We start from the raw sequence: 25,688 nt of genomic DNA on the forward strand, positions 1-25,688 counted from the left end.
TTTTCAGGTTAGGAATGCTCAAAAAGTTCATATAAATATTTCCAAATCCCCAGACTCCCAAATCTGATACACTTCTGGTTCTAAGTGTTTTAGGTAACAGATAGAACCTGTACTGCCAAACGGAGCACGCGCCAGCCGTCTGCCAGCACGCACGCCGGCTGTATGAACGTCACTCCCTCCCACTCCTGCCAGCACCAGATACTTAATCTCATTCATTCTTCTCCAAGTTGGTAAGACAGAAAATGCCACTCTAACCGGCACTCCCTAACTAGTAAGACTGGGTGTCTAGTGTACAGACGGTCTTCCAGATTGGCTCCTCAGAACCCCTATTCCTCATCTTTTGTCTGGATTCCTTTATGATCTCTCAGGATAATTTCACAACTAAGTACATTTTGAGGATTCAAACATCTATGTATCTGGATATAAAGTACAGCTTCTTATGCTTCCCTATGCATAACCAATATTCTACAAGGAAATTTAAAACATCCTATGTTGCTGTACATATCCAAAGCCTAAACAGTGGGACTGTGCAGGGATCCTTCTCACCTGCCATGGGGAAGATTCACAAGCATTACTGCACAACTCCACACAGATGTCAGCTAACCCAGGAAGTCCTCCACAGACATCACTGACTGCTAAACACCCTGTGCACCAGTGCCATCACCCCTTCTCACAGACACAGAACCCAGTACAAACTGGAGAGAAAATTCCATCAGTCTGCGAGGACCACAGAGCGACCAGCGAGGCCTCCCACCAGTGGTTTGTACAGCTCCAATCGAGACGACCCTGGCCCTTCTCCCTGCGCTCAGCTGCCGTCCCTAACTTCACTGTTAGGAGTATGTGCACGTAAAAGGACCAGTCACGCTTTTCTTTAAAGGCTCATTAGATCATTTGTAGTGTCTTTAATAAAAATCAAATAATGCCAGGAGCTTTAATCATCACCATTGGCAATTGTCTTGCCATAACCAACGTTAATAACATGAGCACAGCCATCCTTATTGCAGGCTTGGTAGCCCTAATCATACCTTACCTTAATTACCCTGTCAGAAGCTTACCCTAGGATGGCTATGAAAGCCATGGAATGTTATGGGGCACAACCCAGGAAGCACTGGAGAGCAAAAGCAGCTCAACAAGCTGGGTGGGGGGGAGAGGGGGGGCAGATCCCCAAACTGACACAGACACCGAGCCTTCCACAATAATCCCCAATCACCATCAACCAAACAGCATTCACTAACCTGAGAGCCCCTGAAGGTACACGTGTGAGGAAGACACTCCGAGAGACACACCACAGCTCCACCTACCCTTCCAAAGCCACGTCAAGGTCATCCTCCTCACACCTGAGCCTCTTTAATCCTGAACAGTTTGTCATTTGTCCCCCCCCAAACACACACACACACACACACACACACACACGCACACGCACACGCACACGCACACGCACACGCACACGCACACGCACACGCACGCACGCACACGCACACCAGGATATTGTACACTTAAATGCCTTGGGTCCTGCTGTCTCCTCTGCCTCTTCCATCCCTTAGTGGGCCAGTGTCTGCTGCTCTTCACATCCCTCTCTGGGCCCTAGGGTACCTACCGGACACGTTACAAGAATGTCAGTCTACTTTCAAGATCACTGTTAGAATAAACCACTAAAGCTACTAAAGAAAACCTAGGGGCTGGAGAGACGGCTCAGTGTTTAGGGGCGCCTGCCGCTTGTTACCAGTACCCAGTCAGGAAGCTCACAGCTGTTTCTAACTCCAGGTCCAGAGGATCTGATGCCTCTGGTCTCCACTGACACCTATATTCACTTGCACACACCCATTATGCGCGCACACACACACACACACACACACACACACACACACACCTATATGTAACCAGAAATAATAAAAATAAATCTTGAGCGGTGGTGGTGCACGCCTTTAATCCCAGCACTAAGGAGCCACAGGCAAGCAGAACTCTGAGTTCAAGGATATCCTGGTCTACAGAGTGAGTTCCAGAAGAGTCAGGATTACACAGAGAAACCCTGTCTCCAAAAAAAAAAAAAAAAAACCTTGAAAAATATTATAAATGAACATCACCCAACAATTTAGCTAGAACAAAATGAGAATGACTGTATCTATCATAGGTACTTCTCTTCAGACAAGGATGTTTTTCTAACCCATGAAACGAAAACAGAACCAACCATCATGTGGTTGTTCCAGCTGCGTGTGGCCAGAACAATTCATTTCTGAAATCAAAAACCACAGAAACAAGCCAGGCATGGTGGCAAACTTTGAACTCTGTCTCAGTTCAAAGCCAGCCTGGGTTACACAGTGAGACTCTTTCCCCACCCACCCCCAAAAAAGGAAGGAAGGAGAGAAAGAGAGAGAAACAGGAGATACAATACCATATACACAAAATGCAGAAATTAAAAACAGCCCAGGGGGTGCTGGAGAGATGGCTCAGAGGTTAAGAGCACTGGCAGCTCTTCCAGAGGTCCTGAGTTCAACTCCAAGCACTTACATGGAGACTCATAACTGTCCATAAGGGGTCCAATGCCATCTTCTGGTGTGCAGACAAAACACCCATATACATAGAATATTATAAATAAACCTTTAAAAACACCCCAGAGCTAGCAAAATGTCTCACCGGGTAAAGATGAGTGTCTTTCAGGCTTGACAAACTCAGTTCGAGCTTTGGAACCCACACAAAGGAGGTGGCAGGGAACTAACTCTACAAAGCTGTCCTCAGACCTCCACACATGTGCGTGGCGTGCACACATCATGCACACAATAATAAAAAGTTTAATCTGCAAAAGAATGTCTACATTTGTGTAAACTTGCTAATCTTAAAAGGGGAGAGGGTACCAGGAAAAATGGCTCAGTAGTTAGAGTGCTGGCCGCTCTCCCAGAGGGTCTCGGTTTCATCCCTAGTACCCTGTTAGAAAGCTCACAACCATCTGTAACTGCAGTTACTGGGGATCCAATGCCCTCTTCCGGCCTCTGTGGGCACCTGTGGTATACACAGGTGGCATACACTCAACACACACACATAAATTAAAAATCTATATTTAAAAAATAAAATAGAAGCTAGAGAGATGAGTCAGTGATGGAAGAGCCCTTGCTGTTCTTCTAGAGGACCCATGTTCAATTCCTAGCACCCACACAGTGGCTCATGACCATCTGTAACTCCCATCCCAAGAATCTGATGCCCTCTTCTGGCCTCCTTGGGCACCAGGTATGCACATGATGTAGAGACATACACACAGGCAAAACATCCATACACATCTGTATAAAAAATAATAATCATTATAAATAAAAGTTAGCTATCTTTTAAAACTGCAGCGGAGCACAATGGTGTACACCTATGTAGCTGAGCTCTGTGGATCCCCTCAGCCCGACAACTTGAGGCCAGCCTGGGCAACATAGCAAGACTTTTTCACGTCAAAAATAAACTAAGTTAATTAAGTTAAATTAAAGTAAACATTTGAGAGTCTCTAGGGGGAATTCAATCACTTCCAAGATTTAACAACGCCACGGTCTCTCCTAACTCAGCTGCTTGTCCATTATCCACACAGCTGGACACTACCTTCTTCTCTATTGTTCCAAGAAATCCCTGGGTTTTGCTTTAACATGCAAGACTGTTTTTTAAAATACACAAATAAATGTAATTACCAATAGAACCACACAAACTAAATATCCAGCAGAAAGACGCATTTAGTAGTCCAAAGTTATGTGAGCTGAGAAGTGGCTGGTGAGACAGTTGTACCACCGAATGGGTAACATAAAAAAGTCGGCAGAATATAAATAGCACCTTTCTCCCCTTTGGGAGATGATTTAATACAGCTCCCACTACAGGGAGCTATCGATTCTTTCTGAGGCAAGATAAAAACTTCAGGGTTCTAGTTATAAAACCAAAAACCACAAACCTCAGACACATGAGGGACAACTTACGAGATTGAATTTTATAGGGTTTTCTTTCTTTTTTATATATACAAAGGACAAAAATGAAAAGGGTGCAGACTTATTAGAGTGAGCACATCATCTCGTACAGAGAAGGAAAGCATTTCTAAGATCACATAGACCTGAAAAGACAGGTTTGGTGTTTGCTTGTATTGGTGTTTGTTTTGTCGCAGGCAGGACCTCACTTGGAAACAGAGGTCAACCTCAGCCTCCATCCTGCATCGCCTCCAGGGTGCACCCTCACATCACAGCGGTTCCTGACCCTCAGCCTCCATCCTGCATCGCCTCCAGGGTGCACCCTCACATCACAGTACTTCCTGACCCTCAGTCTCACTGCACACCATCACAAGAGGCTTTCTTTGTTGTCAGCCTATAATTAATCCTGTCAATAATAGAAATTTCATAGTCCCCCCCTCCGCTGCATCTACAAATTTAAGTTTTAGTTGTTTTGTTTTGTTTTGTTTTGGGGGGGGGGTCTTGTTTTACTTTATTTTGTTTGAGACAGGGTCTCACTGTGTAACCCTGGCTGGTCTGAAATTCCCACAGAAATTTGCCTGCCTCAGTCTCCCAAGTTCCAGCTTTTAAGCAGACACCATCACACCCAGCTAAATAAATATGTTTGATGTAACAATTACTGATCTAAGAATTTGTGTTATAAAGTTTTCCAGACTAAAAACAGGCATGGTGGTACATACCTATATCCCAGCTCTCGGGAGATTAAGGCTAGGGGTTAGAATGTTGGAGACCAAACTGAGCTACACAGTAAGATATTATCTTAAAATAAAGAAAAAATTTCCCAGGAGGCCATGGGTACAGTAGTGGTTGCCCAGCACAAAGGAAGTCCAGAGTTTGAGCCCCTAGCACAATACAACTTGAAAAACTTCTGGAGAGTTCAATGATACATATGTAAGAATATTTGACCGATGGTATCATGAAAAAAGTTAAATTACTGCATAAATATACCTCACAACACAGCTAGCTAGTAGTTAAATCTATCCATACTACACTTAAGAGTCTTCAAAACATATAGTAAGAGCACTAGATAGAATCATATTATAAAGGAGCTGGAGAAATGTCTCAGCGGTTAAGAGCACTGGCTGTTCTTCCAGAGGTCCTGAGTTCAATTCCCAGCAACCACATGGTGGCTCACAACCATCCATAATGAGATCTGGTGCCCTCTTGTGGTCTGCAAGCATACATGTAGGCAGAACACTGTATACATAATAAATAAATCTTTAAAAAAAAAAACAACAACAACAAAAATATTTTTTTAAAAAAAAATCATATTATAAGTCAGGCGTGGTGGTGCACGCCTTTAATCCCAGCACTCGGGATGCAGAGCCAGGAGGATCTCTGTGAGTTCAAGACCAGCCTGGGCTACAGAGTGAGATCCAGGACAAGCACCAAAACTACACAGAGAAACGCTGTCTCAAAAAAATCATATTATAAACAGTTTTTTCATAGTCAGGTGGCAGTGATGGACTCCTTAATTTCCAACACTCAGGACACTGAGACAAGGAGATCTCTGAGTTCAAGCCCAGCCTGGTCTACAAAGTGAGTTCCAGAACAGCCAGAGCTATACAGAGAAACCCTGTCTTGGAAAAAATAATTAAATATAATATAATATAATATTACATATATATATATACATATATATATATATATATATATATATATATATAATGCTTGTAAAGGGATGGGGCTAGGATCTGTGGGTGAAGGGATTACATAAGCTTGAGGACCAGCGTTTGGATGCCCAGAGCCCACAGAAAGTGTCGGATGGGCATGGCCACCTGCCTCTAATCCCAGTTCACAGGGGATGAAGACAAGGAATTCCTGGAGCAAGCTGAGAGCCAAAACATTGAGCTCCAGCTCATACTGGATGCTTCATATCTTTTTGTTTTGTTTTTTGTTTTTTCGAGACAGAGTTTCTCTGTAGCTTTGGAGCCTGTCCTGGCCTAGCTCTGTAGACCAGGGTGGAGCCACCTGCCTCTGCCTCCCGAGTGCTGGGACTACAGGCGTGCGCCACCACCGCCCGGGATGGATGCTTCATGTCTTATAACTGCAACTCCAGAGAATCTGCCACCTCTGACTTGGGAAGACACTGGTACTCACATACATAAAACAGCCCCCCACCAACACACACACACACACACACTCAAATGTAAGAATATTTTTTGAGATAAAGTCTCACTATGAAGCCTAGGCTGGCCCAGAACTCACTATGTAGACCAAGATGGCCTCAAGTTCAGAGATCCAGTGGCCTCTGCCAAGCGCTGGAATCAAGACATTTCCACCATGCCTCTCTGAAAATAAATCAAAAAAAAAAAAAGAAGAAGAAAAAAAGAAAGGAAGGAAGGGAGAGAGGAGATAGAGTTCTTTTATTTTACCTTGTGGTTGCTTAAAAAAAAAAAAACATTATTTCCATGAGCAGCACACATGTGGAGGTCAGAGAACGACGCATGGAAAGTTCTCTCCTTCCATCACATGGTTCCTGATCAAACTTGGTCACAAGGCTTGGTGGCAACCACTGACTCTTTACTCACTGAGCCATTTCATAAGCCCTTATGTATTGTTATTGTTTTTAAATGAAGATATTTCTATTTTTATCTTTATTTTTTATGTATGAGTGTTTTGTCTACATGTAGGTCTATTCACCATGTGCATGCCTGGTGGCTTGGGAGCCAGGAGAGGGCACTGAGTCCCTGAAACTGAAATTACAAATGATTGTTAGTTGCTATGTGGGTGCTGAGACTAGAACCCAGGCCTTCTGGAAGAGCAGCAAATGCTCTCAACTATTGGCCATCTCTCTGCCCTCACCCTAACCTTCATGTTTTAAGTTGATTTAAATGTACACCAAAAAATGTAAAGCTCACATGGTCAATACTTACACAGTCTATTGATGGTCTATTATATCTCTGCCAAACTATGAGAAAAAAATTAACACATGCTCACTATAAAAAAAACATCCAGAAGGTAACATGCCTGTAACCCCAGTGCTGAACATTCTGGGAGATCAGACAGATGTTCAGGGCCAGCCTGGAGTACATTAGTCTATCACAAACAAACAAGAGGAGGAGGAGGAGGAGGAAAGGGAGGAAAGAGAAAGACTTTTCAGTTTATTTTTGGATTGGATATCATCATGTAGCCCAGGCTGGCCTTACCTCCCAAGTGCTGGGATCCCAGGTGTGACACACTACACCCAGAAGCACAAGTTTCTACGTAAATGAGTAGATGTCCAGAAACAGAACAAAGATCTTTTACATTTGCCATCACCTCCAAATCCAATCTACCTTCATCCGGCTTTCACATCTGACTCTCAAGGGGCCAAAACCTCTCAGCAGCTGCCATCGATGTCACTACTGAGTCAAAGTACGTCTGTGCTTTACACAAAACACAGTCCCAGAGGCTCCTATAGGAGCCATGAAGAAACCCTCTCTGGCCTCAACTTCCTCATCCTTAAACACTAACTAGCATGCCAGAGTAGAGTGTTAGCTAGAGTCAGGTTCGGAACATTTGCTGCTCTTTCAGAAGACCAGGGTTCAGTTCTCAGCTTCACAACTGGCTGTAACGCAGGTTTCAGGGAGTCCAGTGCCCTTTTCTGGCCTCCAGGAGCACAAGGCACACACATGGTACACATACATCCATACAAGCAAACATTCATACACACACAATAATAATAAATCTTCATTAAAAAAGAAAGAAAACACTACCCTTTATTATGTGGAATTAGGCTTCAAACCCAAAGCAAAGCTCTCATATCCCATATCCTCTAGGCTCTACTATAGCCGCTACAGGCTCTTCAGTTCTCCAAAGACACATAAAGTCAAGTCTCCCCCTCCAAGGCTCCTAATCCTCAACAATAGTAGGAATTAAAGAGACTTCCCTCAGCAAGGCAGGGCCCTTCCAAACAAGCTGGGACAAATAGGCACCGTTTTATAGCCTGAGGACGTATTCCCAGGGTCACACTCAAGGGAAAAGGCTGGGGCTTCTCTACATACCCTACTCTCGCCCTCTCAGCTGCCACCAGCCCCACCCCACCCCGCAACTCTCAGAGTTAGAGGAAGCTGCTCAAAAATGTATCGGTGCTCAAGGTCTTGGTTGTTGGTGGTTGTTTCTGGTTTTTGGAGACAAGGTTTCTCTGTGTAGTCCTGGCTGTCCTGGAACTTGCTTTCCTGACCAGGCTGTCCCAGAACTCAGGGATCCACCTGCCTCTGCTGGAATTAAAGGCATGAGCCACCACGCCAGGCTTTGGTTTCCTTCTGAAAACTGATGACTGGGGACAGGAGAGATGGCTCAGTGTTTAGGAGCCCTGACTGCCCCTCCAGAGGATCCATGTGGCACCTCACAACTGTTCTGAAGATTAAAAAACAAAACAAAAGAAAAACAAAAAACCGATGTCTGAGCTGGGTGTGGTAGCACTTGCTTATGACCACAGCACTGGAGAAGTGATGTAGCAGTGCCGGGCACTCAAGGGCAGCCTTGACTCCAGGAGACCCTGTCTCCAAAAACAAAAGCAAACTAGAATCCCTGAATGTTTCCCTTTGTAATAGACCATGGTCCCCCACTACTTAGAGCTGTCCTTCGTGAAGGAAGCCTGTGATAAGTCAACCCTTCAAAGACTTCCAAACTTCAGAAACAGCAAGAAACCAGATGTCTCTGCCCTGACTTGTCCCCACAAACACCATAGGGTTGCTATAAATCCTCAAGTCAGCCACTTGAGGATTTGGGCAACTTAATGGGGAAAGTGAAGTCAGGCTGTGCAGAGCAACGGGGCCAGCAGGAGTGCTGTTGGCCAGTCTCCTCAGCCAGGGCACTACGGAGAATCCTTTAGGAAAGCAACTAATACCACAGGAGAATTTACTGTTGTGTCTCTTTAATTTTCCTTCCTGGAAACAGTAGGTGTCTAATACACTGAGAAAGTAGCACTTTTTAAAAAAAGATTTTTAAGTGTGTGTGTGTGTGTGTGTGTGTGTGTGTGTGTGTGTGTGTGTGTGTGTGTGTAAGCAGCATGTATCCAAGTGCCTGTGGAAGCAGTCAGGTCCCTTGGGGTTGAAGTTACAGGTGGTTATGAGAGGGAGTTGAGAATGAAACTCTAGTCCTTTGGAAAAGCGATGTCTACTCTTAACCTTTTAACTGCTGAGCCTGCTCTTCAGCCCCAAACAGCATCTTACTGATCAAAGGACTTACACAGACAGACACAAATCTTGACAGGAAGCCAAATCCCTCAAGATCAGCAGAGCTAAGGAAGGAAGCACTTTGTTCGGGCAGGTATGGTGGCCGTCAAAGACAGAGTTCACAATTCAGGAGCCTGCTCTCAGCTAGGATAAGATTCTCACGGAAGCCAAACTAAGGAGGAATTTAGGCACGTCCAAAAGATCGTATTTCTTATGGCATAAGTTTTATGAGTAAAATGAAAAGAATGTTTAACTTCTCCCAGCAGCCAAAAATAACCAAATGATTGAAGTGTTTTAAAGAGCTAGGTGTGGTGATACACACCTGTAACCTCAGCAGTAGGAGAGGCTGTGACTATGGAATTTAGAGTTCTAGGCTAGCCTGAGCAACAAACAGAGTAAGACACTAGCTTAACTAATTAGTAAACCTAGCCTATGCTATACATAATGACTTGACCAACAGTTTCAGCCTCTGCTTGTCAAGTCATTATGGTCTATAGAAGATCTGAACTTGACCTCACTCTTTTGCAACCTAAGATAGCTTCTGGAGGATTTCCCAAATGTATGTTAATAAAAAGCAGTATGATTTGTATAAGAAACTGAGCTCACAGCCACCAATAATGCTGAAATACACCAGGCAATAGGTCCTGGCCAGATGTCACAAACAGGTCTTGTCTGTTGAGCAAGATCATCTACTAGAGTTAGGGGACTCTTCCAGCTCTAACAGATTAGAAACAATAAACTCAAATGTTTCTAGAAATTAGGACGACAGCCCAAGAGCCTAATAAATGAAATCTGGGAGAAAGACAATATTCCAGGTCATTCTTATAAATCCATCCACTTACAGCAATACCAGAAGGTCCAGTTAGTTGTTTTTCTTTAAGATTTATTTATTTTGGTTAACTAGGTGTGGTATTGATGTCTTTAATCCCAGCACTCTGGAGGCAGAGGCAGGTAGATCTCTAAACCAGTCTACAGAGTGAGTTCCAGGACAGCCAGAGCTACACAGAGAGGCCCTGTCTCAGGGGGGTGGGGGAGTGGGGGGGTATTTTGGGCCAACGAGATAGCGCAAATGGTGGCCCACACCACCTTACATAAATCTCCTCAAATTTTGTTTTCAGTTTTATCTTATGTATGAGTGGTTTGCCTACAAGTGTCTATGTGCATCGTGTGGATAACTGGTCCTACAGGTCAGAATGGGGTGTTGGAATTAGGGATGGTTGTGAGTTACTGTGAGTGCTGGGAACCAAACCCAGGTCTTTTGCACAAGCAGCCAACGCGCTTAACTGCTGAGCCATCTCTTCAGCCTCAAAGGCTGAGATTTCATACCACCTCCACTCACGTAGTTATCCACATCACAAAACTCTTCAGTAGTACCCAACACGGGGATTACACCTTCCTTTTCCACGGTCTACTTTACTTTTCCTCAAAACTCTCTCTACCTAACCATTATGAAGAAAAGGGTTTCTTCTATCAAAGGTACTAAGCCTAATAAGAACCCCTGAAAGCTGAGCGTGGTGGCGCACACCTTTAATCCAGCACTCAGGAGACAGAGGCAGGTGGATCTCAGAGTTCGAGGCCAGCCTGGTCTATAGAGCAGAGTTCCAGGACTTCCAGGAGAGCCAGGGCTACAGACTGTGAGGTCCAACTCCCACAATGAGATGAGACAGTCACCATCTACATTAGGGACAAAATAGAGGCTATTTCTTCTCAGCCACTCCTACTCACTAGACACAGACACACAGACACAGACACACAGACATACACACACACACACACACACACACACACACACACACACACACACACACACCTACACACACACCTTTTTTCCCCCACTCTTTTAAAGAGTTATTTACTTTCATGTGTATGAGAGTTTTTACCTGTATATATGTGTGGGTACCATATGGGTGCCTGCCTGGTACTTGTAGAGGTCAGAAGGAGGCCTTGCCACTAAGACTGGAGTTACAGACAGCTGCATGCTGCCATGCGGGTGCTGGGAACAGAGCCTGGATCCTCTGGAAGAGGAGCCAGTGCTATTAAACACTGACACATCTCTCCACCCCTCTGGCACATGCTTTTTACACAAAGAAATTGCCTTACCAAGTTACTTTCACTTTGTTGGTGAGTCCATCTAATGAACCTCATTTTTATCTCTACCTGCTACCTTCCCTTGAGCTCCAGACTAAAGTATACAACAGCCTTCTCCACTTCTTTTGCATCTCTAAGTACTAGAAACTTGCCAAAACTAAAGTTCCTACCTTCACCCCAGAATGTCCCCTCACCAGGAGTGTCCCCTTTTGGTGAATGTCACTATTTCCCACCCTGCTGCTCAGACCAAGACATCTGTCATCCTTGATTCTCAACGCTCTCGTCTAATTCATCAGCAGATACTGTGGCTGCTTCTTAGAAACGTCCAGAGCCTCTGCTAACACTAACACATCTCCTTTGAGGAAATAAAGCAGAGAATGGCTCTCCATTTCTATTGATAAAAGCAATTAAAAAAAAAAAAACAAAAACGCTTTCAGTACTGGAAATTGAGCCCTGACCTTGTATATGATACATAAACTACCACTAGGTTATACCTTTGGTCCAATATTCAGATATTTTATGTTCCAAGCACTTGGAGTCAACAACCAACCCCCTTTAGCTGAAACAGCATCAATTTCAAAGAATTTCCCAAATATTTTAAGACTCAAGATAAATCCTGGGTTACACAGCCATTTCAAACCAGCCTTGAGCTACATGGAGAGACCCTGTCCAAAAAACCAAAGGCCTGGGCTAGAGCCCTGAGGTAGAAAGAGCACGTCCTAGACTGACTGCGGTCCCCCACCCCCAGCAGCAGGACAATCAAAGATGGCCACCACCCATCAACTCCTCCCTAGATAATCATGCACACAACTCCACCATCTGCAGACAGAGACAGTCCGTCCCCTTATCCTTCTTGCATCTAGTCTGGCCTGGTGAATTGCCTTAATTAATGGATTGGGACAGAGATAACAATGTGGCAATCTCTAGGGGATGGGGGGCACCCTTTGGCTACTAACTGAAAGAGACGGCACCTGGACAAGGATCAGCACCTGGGGGCCAGCTATGGGAGTGACTCCTCCAGAACTCTTTAATCCAGCTTCAGCAAATCATCCAAAATGCCATCATGTGGGACAGAACCAACCACCTAACAGACCCTGAGAAACAAGAGAACGAGTGAGCCCTGCTGAGTGTTGAGGTCACACCTGTGAACACAGGCCTCAGGAGGTTGAGGCAGAAGGCTCTCCAAGTCAGCCTGCATTACATAGTGAGAGCCTGTCTCAAAAGAAAGAAACTGAAAAGACTCGGGATGCAACCCACCCATTGTGGATTGCTTGCCTGGCATGCACAAAGCTGTGGGCTCGGCCCCCAGCACACACACAGGGCATACTGGCAGAAGCCTATAACCAGCACTCAGGAGGTAGAGGCTGGAGGATCAGAAATTCAGGATCATCCTCTGCTACACAGTCTGAGAAACAAGAGACACTGTCTCCCCAAAAAAAGTTATTTGAACCGGGAAGATTTGCTATAGTTTGCTGGGCAGAATATGCAAGACCATGGCTACAACAGATTCTACTCCGTAGACAACTATAAAGTGATAATCATGTGAGGTAGTCTAAGAACTCTGAGCCTGGTGTGTGGTAATAGACCCCAGTAATCGTGGTCCCCAGGAGCCCAAGGCAGGAGAACTAAGAGTCTGAGGCCAGCCTGGGTTATACAGCATGATCTAGCTTCAAAAGAAAAACACAACACCCGGTCCTATCTCATCTTGTCTACTACAGTTTCCTTGGTAAGTTCAAACTACTTCTTAATCAAGTTAAATGATCTCAGGATAATTCTCTAAAACATGTACAGTTGTTGCAGTATGAGGTCATCCCTGCCTTTTGGGGCAACAAAATTCACACACCATGTTAATAGTTGCTACTATTAGCCGGGCGGTGGTGGCGCACGCCTTTAATCTCAGCACTCGGGAGGCAGAGCCAGGTGGATCTTTGTGAGTTCGAGGCCAGCCTGGTCTACAGAGCGAGATCCAGGAAAGGCGCAAAGCTACACAAAGAAACCCTGTCTCAAAAAACCAAATATATATTTGCTACTATGTATTCACCAATACTAAGCACTTACCAGACAAGACTTCAGGTCATGATAAATTACACCCTCAATTTTAATAGCGCTCTCCAAAGTATACCTACCACCAGCCTTCAAGCAAATCCTGGCAGTAAAAGCCATTTGTAAACATCGGACGTGTGGGGCAGAAATCCTAACTAAGAATGCCAACCCTTTGGTCACTGCTACCACAGTGCCACCTCCTGTCTTATGACTCTGGAAGCTTGAATCAGAGGCAACAGTCGATAAAGGAAAGAGAACTAAGAATAGCACTGCTCAACCATCTTTCCGCCTCTCCTTCCTCCCAGACCAGACCAACTGCCAGAGTCAGTGAATGGATAATTCATACCTTTCACAAATGAGTTACTGCTGGGAAAGCTGCTGCCTGGAAGCTGCTAAGGACAATGGCAAGGTCCCTCACAAAGATGGGGGTGCTTCAACAGCTTCACTTTAATTCAAGATCCCAGTCCTGTGACAGGACAACCTCGGCGGCAGGGCTCACAAAGGGTTTCAGAGCATGGCAAAGATAATTTTCCACTCGCTGACTGCCTGAAAGCGGTACACAGGAAAAAGGCGGGGAAAGCCACAGAACTACTGTACTACAGAAAACTTCAAGTCAAGCTCCTTAGAGAGAAAACAACAGATCTCTATAACTCCAAAGATACTTTTAAATTTTAAGCCTATCTGAGAACCCATTTGCTTCCAGGAAAGTGGCAAAACCTCAGATCAAATTACACCCTTAGAGTCTGTCAAAACAGAATCTGGCCTGAACAGAGTCCCAACAACCACACAGATCAAAAGCAAGAGCCAAAATCAGAAGTCAGGTTCCCGATTCCCACTGGCTCTGGATAGATGTCATATTTCAGTGACATCTTCCTCGGGGTTGCTGTGAACAAACCATGGTAGAAGCTACTTAGCATTTCCTTTCTAAAAATTCTACTAAGGCCAAAGTAAAAAAAAAGAAAAAATCTCACAAATTCTTTCTAACTGTATTGAGCAAATAGGAAATTCTAAAAAAAAAAAAAAAATCCCTCCAGCCACAACCACTTAACAGTCAAGACACTGGTGATCTTAAGTTGTGCACTCAAAAGATAACTTTGCTTGAAATTCTTTCCCAACCAAGTTCCCTAACATTAAACCTCAAGTATCGGCATGTGTGAGAAAGTCCACAATTCAAAAGAGAGACTCATCTGTCCCACACCGCTAAGGAAGAACTATACCTGTGTTTAAATGTTCAGCACTGAAAACAGCTTTTGCCATCCTAAGGCTCTGAAGCCGGCCCCACAATCTGCAGTTACCATGCCCGAACTACTGGGTATGCTGCATCCATCCCGTACTTAACAGCCACTGAAGCAACATGCCAGCTTTTAAGTAGCCACTTACAATGGGATGAAACCCCAGTAATTCCTATAATGTTCTACTCAACTGATGTCATGAGCACAAGATTCCAGTATCAAAATAAGTTGTTCCCTTTATCGTCTCATTAAGAACATGAAGTACTTGAGCTCCAGTACCACAAATTGTTCTCAAGGATCCTTCTTGGTACACATTAACTATAACGTCCTATAATTTCTCTCCTTTATTCAAATATTCATAACCAAGGTTAAGAACTAAATCACAAGTTTGATCAAATATGAGTAGGCTGTGAAAAACTGAAAATATGAAAAATCAAGAATCTGAAAGGCATGGAAATTTAACTGAAACCACCATGTCTCAGTTCTGCAGCGTCAGCAACTTTACCAATCCCTCTCCCGTGCCCAACAGCCCACAACATAACAAAAACAGGGCAGCAGTGCCGCCTATGTAAGCACACAGGATGTCCAGACACCAGCGGCCCTTCCAACCACTCTTCTACAATCCTTCCTAGGTAAAACTATTTCCTCACTCACCTTATGGGGGGGGATGCAGGGGGGGGGGGGAATCGGTCCTGATCTGGAAGCTATCAAGCCTTCTTAGGCTGTATCCTTTGAATTTGGGACTGAGGGTGTAACACCATCTCAGAGTCCAAAGCAATCCTCTCTTCTGGAAACAGGCATCCTCAGGCCCTGTGCACTCTGCTGTAATCTACAGCAGAGGGGCATCTGAATGCAGAAAAGCCACATTCCTTCCACATTCCCTTGAGACTTCAGTAATGGGGAACTAAGCTTGGTTTGAACCAAACTCAACAATACCCCTTCCTGAAAGGGTCCCGCCCAGCTCGGCTTGCAGTGAGAGCTAGGCTAGCCTGCAAAGCATCCAATCACCTCTGTGCCTGCTTCCCTGTTCATCCATCTCAGAGTGCTGCCAGAAGCATTCCCCAGCAGCCGCTTCCCAACATGCCTTGCAAACAGGTATAAAGGTCACTACCCTACAAGTGGGCGTGCCTGACTCAGATGCCCACATAATGGTGGAAAATGACTGCTAAGCATAACAAACTCTATCTCAAAGTTCAGCAGGCTACCTTGGCAATCTATTGATCTGACTGAGCTGTGCAATCAACTCACTATCAAAGTAATCCACACCAGAGCCACCTCTTAACCTAGTCACAGGTATGTGAGCATGGGGCTGCCAGGTCACTTCTTGGCCTTCTTCCAGAGCCCATGGAGATGATGGAAGAGCCCAGATAAGCAAAACTGCACAACTTCAAGGTTCAGTTAAAACTGAATCATAATATAGATGAACAGTAAATTTCCCAGGCAGATAAAGAAGGCTCTACTTAAGACAGTTCAGTAAAGGATTTCGAGCACTCAATTGCTCTCAAGTCAGAAACAAAATGTACTCAGTCAGTTTACTTCGCTCTGCTAGCACTACAGCATTTAAAAGGCTAAGCATTTTAGTAGTGGGGGAAAAAAGCTGAACCGCTCCTTATTATTATTACATTGTTAATAAACTGAAGAAGCTTCCAGTAAACATTTGCTCCCACTTGCTACATCTCTCCGTTAGCTTTCCAAAAGAGGAACTCTTTACATCCAAAAGTAACAATTCCAAAGTAACAAGTAACTGTTACTTCTAGGAGTAAGACTAGCAGTTGTTACCAAAGTTCCAAAGTTAATTCCCCACACCTAGGGAGACATTAACTCCGGACTGAAAAAGCAGAGGGCACTGAGAATGGAGGTCAATACATTAACTGTATCTGAAAAACTCAAGACCGTTAATGTTTTAAATTCCAGAAGGTCCCTTCGGTTATAACCATTTGCCCTTCCTGGCACTGGAACCCCAAGGCCTCTGGCATGCTAAGCAAGCGTTCTTCTACTGAGCTATAACACCTTTTTTTCTTTTCTTTTTGCTTACTTTTAATTCAACAATTGATAAAAACCAAGTACTGGGGATGTAGCCCAAGTGATAGAGTGTCCGCCTGCATAAATGAAGCCCTGGATTGATCCCAAGCACGGGGAAAAAAAATCAACAAGAACCAAGATATACTGGATAAACATGAAACCAACTAGCATGTGTACAGTAAGTTTCATTTTTTTCAAAGTGGGTGATTCACAGGCTAGGTCTCTAAACTTCTTAAGGGCACATGATTTGTCCCTCAATTGTTGAAATTCCTATGAAACCAGATCAACTTCGTACTTTTCATCCACATCTATTTTAGAAGATTGGAGGGAAAAAAAAACTGATTACATTCTACTATATGAAATAACTTGACCCCTACCAAAATTCCTTAACTGGAACTAAATCAGGCTGCTCAAATATCTTTCCAATTATCTTAAGGAAAATTAAGCAAATACTTTAAAAAATAATAATCTACAAATCTCCACATCAGTTTATTCCTAAAACCAGGAATGTGAAATGATTCATGTGGAAGAGAGCTTCATTCAAAACAGTCACATAGCATTCTTCTTGCCTCTATCTTTACAGGGCAATTCCCTTCTGTCCCCCAGAGCACACTCTCACAAATACTTAACCAGATACACACAGCCCTGGTTTGAATTAACTTCAAGCTTATTGTTTGGTCCAGGTTAGGAATGAGGGGGCGAACAAAAGGGCAAGACAGAAACCGGAGCCCCACCTTGCAAAACCCAGAAGGGCATAAGGCTAACCTCAGTCTTTCCAGTTAAGAGTTAGAGTCCAGAACTGGCCTGTGCCAGAGGAAAAAGCCATTTCTCCAAAAAAAAAAAAAAAAAAAAAGCTTCAGTAGTTAAAACAGCCTGCAAATATTTTGTAAAGTGACAGCTCCAGATGCTCGGAGAGAAAGCCCACTGAAGTAGCACAGATCTCCCCCAGCCTTCACCACCTCTTGGTGGTTATTTGTAAGCAAAAACACACCAAAGGCAGGAGCAGCTGCACAAAGGCGCTGTTTGCAAAAACTTTGAAAGGCTGCAGGACCCCGGCATTCACTCTCTCTGTATTCCAATGGCCGCTGGCTGGCCAGTGAACCAGGGCAAAGGCAACTGTGTCCCTCCTCTCTCAGAAGCACCCACCACCTCGGACCAGCCCCCCACATCCGTCCTGGCCCTGCCTCCTAAATCCCGTGCGTTCCCAAAGACTGTTTTGCCCTTTGAAACTCGGGTTTCCAGTTGAAGCGACTAGACCTGCTCTGACAAGAACATGTAGCTTCGAGAGCTTCCTTGACAGGCTTTTCTAGCAGCAACAATAACCCAGAAGCAGGGGCCACAGGCAAGCCCTCGATTACTTCCCAGAATTATCAACGCGCATACACACCTGCCATAAACTTAAGTGCAAGAGAAAAAAACAGCAAGCTGAACCGCGGCCCCAGCTTGTAAGCCAGAGTGGTCCTAATTTTCATTTGTGTTCAATGCTTTCTCCCTACAAAGCGGTGAGAAAAAGGTAAATCAGCTCACCTCTGCCGTTTGGGGACCGAGTGCTCAACTTCCATCGGTTTCCCGTGCAGTTCCATTTTACCTGTGGACACACAAGAGGCGAGACGAAGGGCTAGTCTCCCCGCTTTGAAACTTGCAGTCTTTAAGAGAAAACACAGCCCGCTCCGGGGACCTCCGGAGGGCCCCAAGATTCCCACCAGGCTCAAGGACAAGGGAGGAGCAGGGCACCGCAAGGGTGCGGAGCTGACCCCTCGGGTGGGTGTGGCTTTTTAACTTGCAAGAAGGCTAGGGAGGGAGACCAATAGTCAATCTCAGCACTTGGGTTGCATTTTCGCTTCCTGACCCCCTCAGAGGGCCACCCAACAACCCAAAGTCTGCAAAAGGGACGCCCCCAACTGACAGCTTGCGATGGGGGCGCGAGGCCTTCTTCCTGGTCCACGTCCAGGCTGGCCTGGAGCACTGGGCAGTGGGATGGAGGAGCCAGGGTGCCAGGAGGGGATGGGGCGGCCGGGGTGCTGCTGGTCACCACGCTCAGACCAGGCAAGGCGCCGGCCTCGAGTCCAGCGGGGGAACCGAAAGGCACCGGCAGCGGCTCTCCCCTCGGGCATCCGGGCAGAGCGCGCCCGGGCCCGGACCGCGGCGCCGCGCGCGGCAGGGCTGCGGTTCTGGCGACAGCCGGCCGCCGCCGCCGCCGCCCACCTGCCCCTTTCGCTCCAACGACCCCGCGAGGTGGACGCGGCGGCGGGGTGGAGCGGGACCGCCTGGACGCGGCCTCCCTCGGGCGTGGGGCTGAGGCCACTTTCTGCTCTCCACCGCCGGGGGACAGCGGGTAGGGAGAGGGCCCGGCGGGCGGGCGTCCGCGCTGGGCCCCGAGGCCCGCCTGGCCCGGCCTGCAGCACGCGCCGCGCCCCGGCGGCTGACAGCGCGTCTCCCCCCGACCCACCCACCCCCCCGCTCCCCGCAATCCCGGCCCCGGATGGCAGCTGCGGCGGTGGGGACGCCCAGACCACGCGCTCGGGCCCCACCTGAAAGCGCCTCGATGGCCTTGAGGGCCCAGCCCTCGTCCGGGCAGTCCACGAACGCGTAGCCCGTCTTCACCAGGAAGGGGCCGGCCACCGGGATCTTAGCGTCCTTGAAGACACTTTCCAGGTCCGCGGGGCCGGCGTGGTCGCTTAGATTCCCGATGTACAATTTGTTCATTGTGGAAGAGGGGTTGTTCGAAAAGCCGAGGCAAACGCTAAATTAAAAAAGCACCCCCGGGCGGTGGATGGAGCCGGTGGGTTTTGTTCCTCTCTCCTCGCCTTTCAAACCCCACGCACAGTGACCCGAGCACGGGAGCGGCGGGCGAAACCCAGATCCCGGGGTCCTTTTTCCTCTTCTGGGTATTAAAAAAAAAAAAGAGAGAGAGAGAGAGAGAGAGAGAAAGAAAAAGCCTAGCGACGAGCCCAGCGTCGAGTCTTCCTAACTCTGGGGAGGAGGCGGGATTAGCGAGAGAAAGGAGGAGGCGGCGCGGGGGGGAAACTACTTTTTGTCTCTTCCTCCCCAAGCCCTTTGGCAGCGGCCAGCGGGCTGTGAAAATATCACACGACGTGGGGCAGGCGCCGCCTCCCCGTAAAACACCCCGAGGGGTGACTGGCCGCGGGGAAGGGAGTGGGGCGGGGGCGGCCGCTCCGAGTGTCCGGCTTTTTGAATGAGCCACGTGTTCAAACTACAAATCAACGTCTCACGTGAGGAATCCCAGCGCCTCAATTAGAGTGGGTTTCGGAGGAGAGGGGAAGGGAAAAAAAAAAAAAAAAAAAAAAGCAGGAGAACGAGAGGGAGAGGGGGAGGGGAAGCGAGATTGGCCCAGGGACCCCGAGCCGGGGAGCGGGCGGAGAGCACCGAGCCGCAGCAGCCGGCGCGGGCCGCGGTGGGCACGGCGAGTTTCGAAAGGGTGCGAGCCTCGGGAGGCTCGGACGGTCGAGCCTTTTTTTTTTTTTTTTTTCTTCTCTGAAGCCGAGGAAGCGGTTAAGGGGTCCCGCCGTTGCAGTTACCCGGAGTTTTAACCATTCGATTTTTTTCTTTTTTTTGTTTTGAAAAAAAAATGGGTCACTTAACAACGAAAGCTGAATGACAATCCCGAACTCGCGCGCGCTGGCTTCGATGACGAGGGAACGTGGAACAACCCCCCCCCCCCCCCGGGGGGGGAGCGCCACGGCGCACGCAGCACCCCTCGCGGGCCCCGGGCACCGAGCAAGCCGGGGCGGCCCGGGCTGGGGGGGGGAGGGGAGGCGGCGTCCTGGGCGGGTGTCTTGCGCGACACCTCCTCCTCCGCCGGCGCTCCGGGTGGCTCTCCGCCTCGCCGCTCATTGGCTGCTGGGCCGCGAGAAGGCTCGGGATAAATGAGGCCGGGGGGGGGGGGGGGGGGGGGGGGGGGGCTGGCCGCGTGGGGGAGGGGCGCGGGGCGGAGGCTGCGGGGCGGGGGGCGGCCGAGTGGGAAAAGTCGGTCCTTAAAGGGAAACCCTCGCTTCCTGTGGGGTTCCGAAGGGGGAGGGCTGGGGAAGGACTGCTACTTTTATTTAAATAACGTTTCGTTAGAGAACTTGGGGCTCTCCTGGAAGCCCGCTCGGCGTCAGCCCTCGGTGGTGGCCGCGCTGGGGGACTGTCCCCTCGGCTCTGCCTGCCTGCCCGCCTGCCTGCCTCTGGCCGTGCGAGCCGTTCATTATTTCCCCTGTAGGTAATGAGCACAATGGTGGTTAGGGGGTTGGGTCTGGGCCCGGTGGAGCCTTCCTGAGCCTACAAAGTGTGAGCCGGAGAACAGGGATACGGGAAAAAGGCAGAGCTCCTGTCCTCGTGGGCACCTTCGAGTGTGGTTTAATAAGGTTGTGTGCTCTACTCAAAGCCCTCCCAAGATAACTTGTGATACATTTTTAGCAGGTATTTTACGGAAAAGATAAACTGATGGTTTTTGATGACTGAAATTAAGCTCTGTGTAGCCTGCAAATTATAGATAAAAATCTGATGTTTTGCTACTCTTACTAGTAGAAAAATGTGAAGAGAAAATATGTGCTTCATACTTCAAACGTCTTCAGCAATTAATTTGATATAGTTTGCTTCTCTGTGTCAAAAACCTTATTAACACTTTAAAGTGTATCTCTCAAAGAACACACGGGTAGCCGTTTATTTTTAAAACGTGGAATTATTGTAAGAGCTAGATTTTTTTGCATTTTGTCAAGTAACCGGAAGGTGTCAGATCATCCATTTTAAATGCAACTGTTCTAACAGTTTTTTTCTTTCCTGCCAAGCAAACCCCACTGTATAAATGTAAACATACTTTAACAGTATTTTCACCTAAGCTTAATTTAGTCTTTATGAGATGGGGCAAATGTGTACTTCTGACACTGTGTTTAGAATTATTAGAAATCTGGAAAGAACACTTTGGAGGTGAAATTTTTCATGGTTAAGTTTAGCTATTTAAAAGAGCTATTTTTCGCCTTCATGCTTTTTAAAAAGAGAAACAGCTCTCAAGGAAAATGTGTATTCCTTTTAGCTTCTGTGGCATTCAGAAATGTCAGTATAAAATTTAAAAATTTATTTTTGTAGCAGTTCATTCGAGTGACCAAAGCCTAGTTGGGGAAATGTTTTTATTCGTAATGTTAGCTTTTCTGAAATCACTTTAAGAGTGTGATCTTATAACAGTAATTTTTCGTAACAACAAATTGATCAACTTGCTACAAAATTGTACTGACTTTTTTTTTCCTGAATTAACTGTATCTGGTTTTATTAAAAATGAGACCTAACGAAATAACTGCTTTTAAAACATGGGATAAATTATTTATTTTTCTATAAATATTAGCCATGGTTGTCTGTCACTGTCAAACAAATCTTTGCAGCTGGAATTTAAGCCAAGTGTGTGGCGTTTTAATGAATATGTTCCTGGGCTCCTGTGAACTTAATATGTTATTATTGTAACAAACTGGATACTCTGTCTAGGACCTCACTACTCCAGCAATAAAAGTTGATACATCAAAAAGGGAGGTGGATATAGCCCACTTCCAATCCTCTAAGCATTTGAGGGGTAAGTATATTCTCTGTGGCAAAATAAAAAACAAAAATAAAACAGAAACAACGGGATAATTGCTAATTAGCTTTTCGAGTGCAAAAAAAAAAATCTTACATGAATTTTCTAGAACCAATATGAAGTCAGTGTTCTTCAAATTCGTAAATTGTGTAGATGCTTTCAGGAGTTTTCTCACATTGTTTGTATGTAGACTACTCCAGATTCTTCAGCAATTGTAGTTCCCTAATTAATATTAATTACACGGAGGAAGGACTCCCACCCATCTGTTTACCCACTCGACAGCTGCATCTCTTCTACTGACCTGGAAAAGTAAAAGTGTTTGATATGCCTAGAAGGTTCCTTTCGGTTGCTGTATCCACAGGTTGTGAGCTGGGTAGGCAGAGCATTGGGCGGCCCTGGGGCTCCCCTGCCCCGGCCTGACACCCTCACGCCGGTGGGCACATTTCACTCTTCTCGAGAACCGCTCCCCTGAACTCTCTCCAAACCAGCGGCGAGATCAGGGACCTGACTGCTCTCGCTCCAGAATCTGTCACTCCTGTCTGCATTAAACATGGTGTCCGGGAGCTGGGAAGATGGGGTGGTTTGTTTCCTTTCTCGGGCTCCGCGCAGAGAGGGCGAGCCCCTCGAAACGCACACTGGGGAAGGTCTTCGTCGGCCACTGCCCGCCCTGGAACCCTGGCCGTGCGGCCGCATCCACGCGTGGGGCCTGCGAGGAAGGCGCACGCTCGAGGATGCTCGGTCCCCACCGAGAGGCAACGAAGGCTGTGTCTGCTCCGCAGGGGCGGGGCGGGGCGGGCAGGGATGGCGCGGAAAAGCGGCCGAGGGCGGAGCTCCGACGCTGACCCGCCGCCCCGCAGAACCCAGATCCGCACCCAACGCCGGGGGAGGCCCCGCCCTCGCCGGAGCCGCGCACCGATTGGTGGAGGCAGCGGGCCTATCGCCGATAGCTGCCGCCTCCGGAGTCTTTGCTGGTCTCCACCCATTGGCCCTCGGGCCGCCCCTGCATTTGCATATTTTGTGGCGCGAAAATAACCCTTTGCTCCCTTGTTGGCTGTGCCGGGGGTGAGGGGTGGGCTTCCGCTCGCAGCGCCCTGCCCTTTAACTGCTCGGCCCCGGTCCCGCAGCGCGTGGTCGGTCCGCGGGGCCGACCTGGGGCTCGGCGGTTCGCACGCGCAGTGCGCTGGGCTCTTCTTTTGGGTCTTCGAATGTATCCATGGCTTTTCCTCTTTTTTTTCACCCCCCCCCCTTTTTTTTTCTCATTTCAAAGAACCACAACCAAACGTTCCCAGGTGCCTGAACTTAACTAATCTTCCAGAGAACTCGTTCAGTCCCCTCCCTCCCCAACTCCCCTCCTTTGTGGTCCGCGGGGTTGTTTTAAGCAAAACCAAACAACCTCTGCAAAAAAAAAAAAAAAAAAGCAAACGAAAAATTCCGGGTAAAATCAGCTATGCCAAGACCACGTTTTCGTTGAAGCGGCCCTAAGACCGGTGGAGTTGGGACCGACCTTGATGGATTAACGATTTCTGTAGCTGAAATGTATGTACTAATTTCACTGACGTTTGATGGAGACGGTGAGAAAAAATAAATACAAAATTGGCTTGGGAAAATACGAAACAAACGAAATAATCGTATTTTACTTCAGTAGCCGAGAAGGTAAACATAACACAATGTGTGAGTTAGGTGCTGGTGGGTTTGTGTTTATAAATTTCTATTTTTTTTTTTTCTCAAAAATACAACGATCAGAACTCTGGTTGTGACAGAAAAGAAGGAAGTGTAAATTTGTTTGATGTGTCTACATGCATAAAATACTTTACCAATCTTTATCTGGAGAAAAAGAAACGAACCAATCAGAAATATTACAGAAATTTATCCACAAATAATTTTAATTATTTTCAAGTCTTTGCAAGGGAGGAAAAACTCAGTTTAGTTAAAAAAAACCGGTGAAAGATTATTCTTCAGCAAATATTTAAGACTTTGAAGAAATAGATTTAAATCAGAACGTTCAAAGAATTTCCTGAGTATTGTTAACTTTCAGTTGTAGTAGGTCACATTATCTTCCAAGTGCTTTGGGGGAAACTGTTTAGTTCTTTACTGTTTAGATCTAGTCTCTCAAATCGAATTAAAGTAACAAACTAACAAACTACCATGGACCATGGTCTTGAAGCAGTTACTCAAGCAGCTTCTAAAAACAAATTCTAAATAACTGAGTTAGTCAAGAAGTTGAACAGAAGTAATCATTACACATTGTTTTAATTCCACTACATGTCACTAATGTGGTTAATAAATGGTGGTTTTTAAGCTTCTGTGTAGAGTCCCTCAAAGAGTCCCAAATGGTTTGGGATGAACAAGCTGATTAAACCTTAGAGACTGAATTTAAAGTACAAAGCTAAAAATCTTGGGAAAAATTCTTAAATAAGCCCATATCTAAGAAACTTTAAATGTGAAGCCATGGTTACTTGAAAATGATTTTAGGTTGGGATTTATTTTTATATTTTGAAACGGTTCAGTGTACAAAAAAAAATTTTTTTAAGAATTTTAAAGAGAAAGTTGCTATTTGTAAAATAAACTCCAAAATTAATCTAGATAAGCCAAAACTCTAAAACCTGAGATTATTTTCGAATGTTTTCTCAAAAACAAAGGTTTGTACAAACAGTACTTTTCTTTAATCTGGTTGAGAAATTTATCATTTTAAATTTTCATCTTGAAGTCAGAAGTTGGAATTTCCTCTGTCTGTAAACTTTATGTAGAACTGGTAAGTAGTAGCTAGCAGGATTCCTCTTTTCTGCAACCATATCTTGTTCTATACTGCTTCCCATGGGCTCATTCTTCTGTGGAACGGGAGAATGAGACCTTTCATGAAAAGACTCGGTGGGGACTGGCGAGTTCCTATGTATTTCCAGACCGACCATAGAAAACAAAAGAGCTAGGCATTTGTTTGTAGGGGGAGGGGCCTGAAGAGGCTGGGGAGAGTTGGGTATTTAAATTTATTTATCGGTAGCAACTCATCTATTGTGCATGTTCCCTTGCACAACAAAAGTGCAAGGAAGGGTTGAGGAGAATGTATTAACTAAAGGGTGAAATGGCACAGAAATCCAAACATGAAAAGTCCACTACAGGAACAGTCCAAACCTAGGCTTCCTCACTAAGATACCATGAGAGCTGGGGGCATGTGGGGCGCTCACCAGTGCTCAGCGTTTTCTAACTTCTGTAATTCAAAGACACATCTGGGGTTACTGTTTTCACAGTTGGACTGTTCCATCCCAGAAATCTATTCTCCAAACCTTAGGAATTAAAGTTCCCTTAATGAAGCAGCACAGGGTCCCTCCTAGGAAATCTTCCTTCGAGGCCAGCAGATGAAGCCCTCGTGCTGTCAATACACGAAGAGGTCGTTTGTAGATTTAATAAAGCAGACGTTCTCTAATTCCTTGCTTGCCTAAATCATGATGGCTCATTACCATGTCCACTTTACTCACCAAAATTCATTCTCTTTTGAGTTCAGTTATGTTTTGATACTGAGCCTTCCTGCCTGATGACCCCAGCTTTAAAGGGGGAGCCCCCCACTGGGTGCCAAACTCAAGCTTTTGATTTGATTTCAAAACATTTCGGCTGGAGT

The 25,688-nt window shown here is 46.2% G+C and overlaps 1 protein-coding gene across 1 annotated transcript in view; it reads right to left on the bottom strand.

Annotated features, from left to right (window-relative positions):
- Positions 1-19,416, bottom strand: part of Igf2bp3 (insulin like growth factor 2 mRNA binding protein 3) — a 143,684-nt gene extending 124,268 nt beyond the window's left edge. Inside the window, exons 1-2 of the mRNA XM_052720269.1 lie at positions 19,041-19,416; positions 18,037-18,097 (exon numbers count right to left, since the gene is read on the bottom strand). Of these exons, the coding sequence (XP_052576229.1) occupies positions 18,037-18,097; positions 19,041-19,215 (236 nt within the window). The 5' untranslated portion in view covers positions 19,216-19,416. The remainder of the gene's footprint in view (positions 1-18,036; positions 18,098-19,040) is intronic.
- Between the last annotated feature and the right edge of the window lie 6,272 nt (positions 19,417-25,688).

The sequence above is a fragment of the Peromyscus californicus genome, unplaced genomic scaffold, assembly GCF_007827085.1.
Source record: "Peromyscus californicus insignis strain IS unplaced genomic scaffold, ASM782708v3 Scaffold_6__1_contigs__length_162567912, whole genome shotgun sequence".
Taxonomy (NCBI): Eukaryota; Metazoa; Chordata; class Mammalia; order Rodentia; family Cricetidae; genus Peromyscus; species Peromyscus californicus.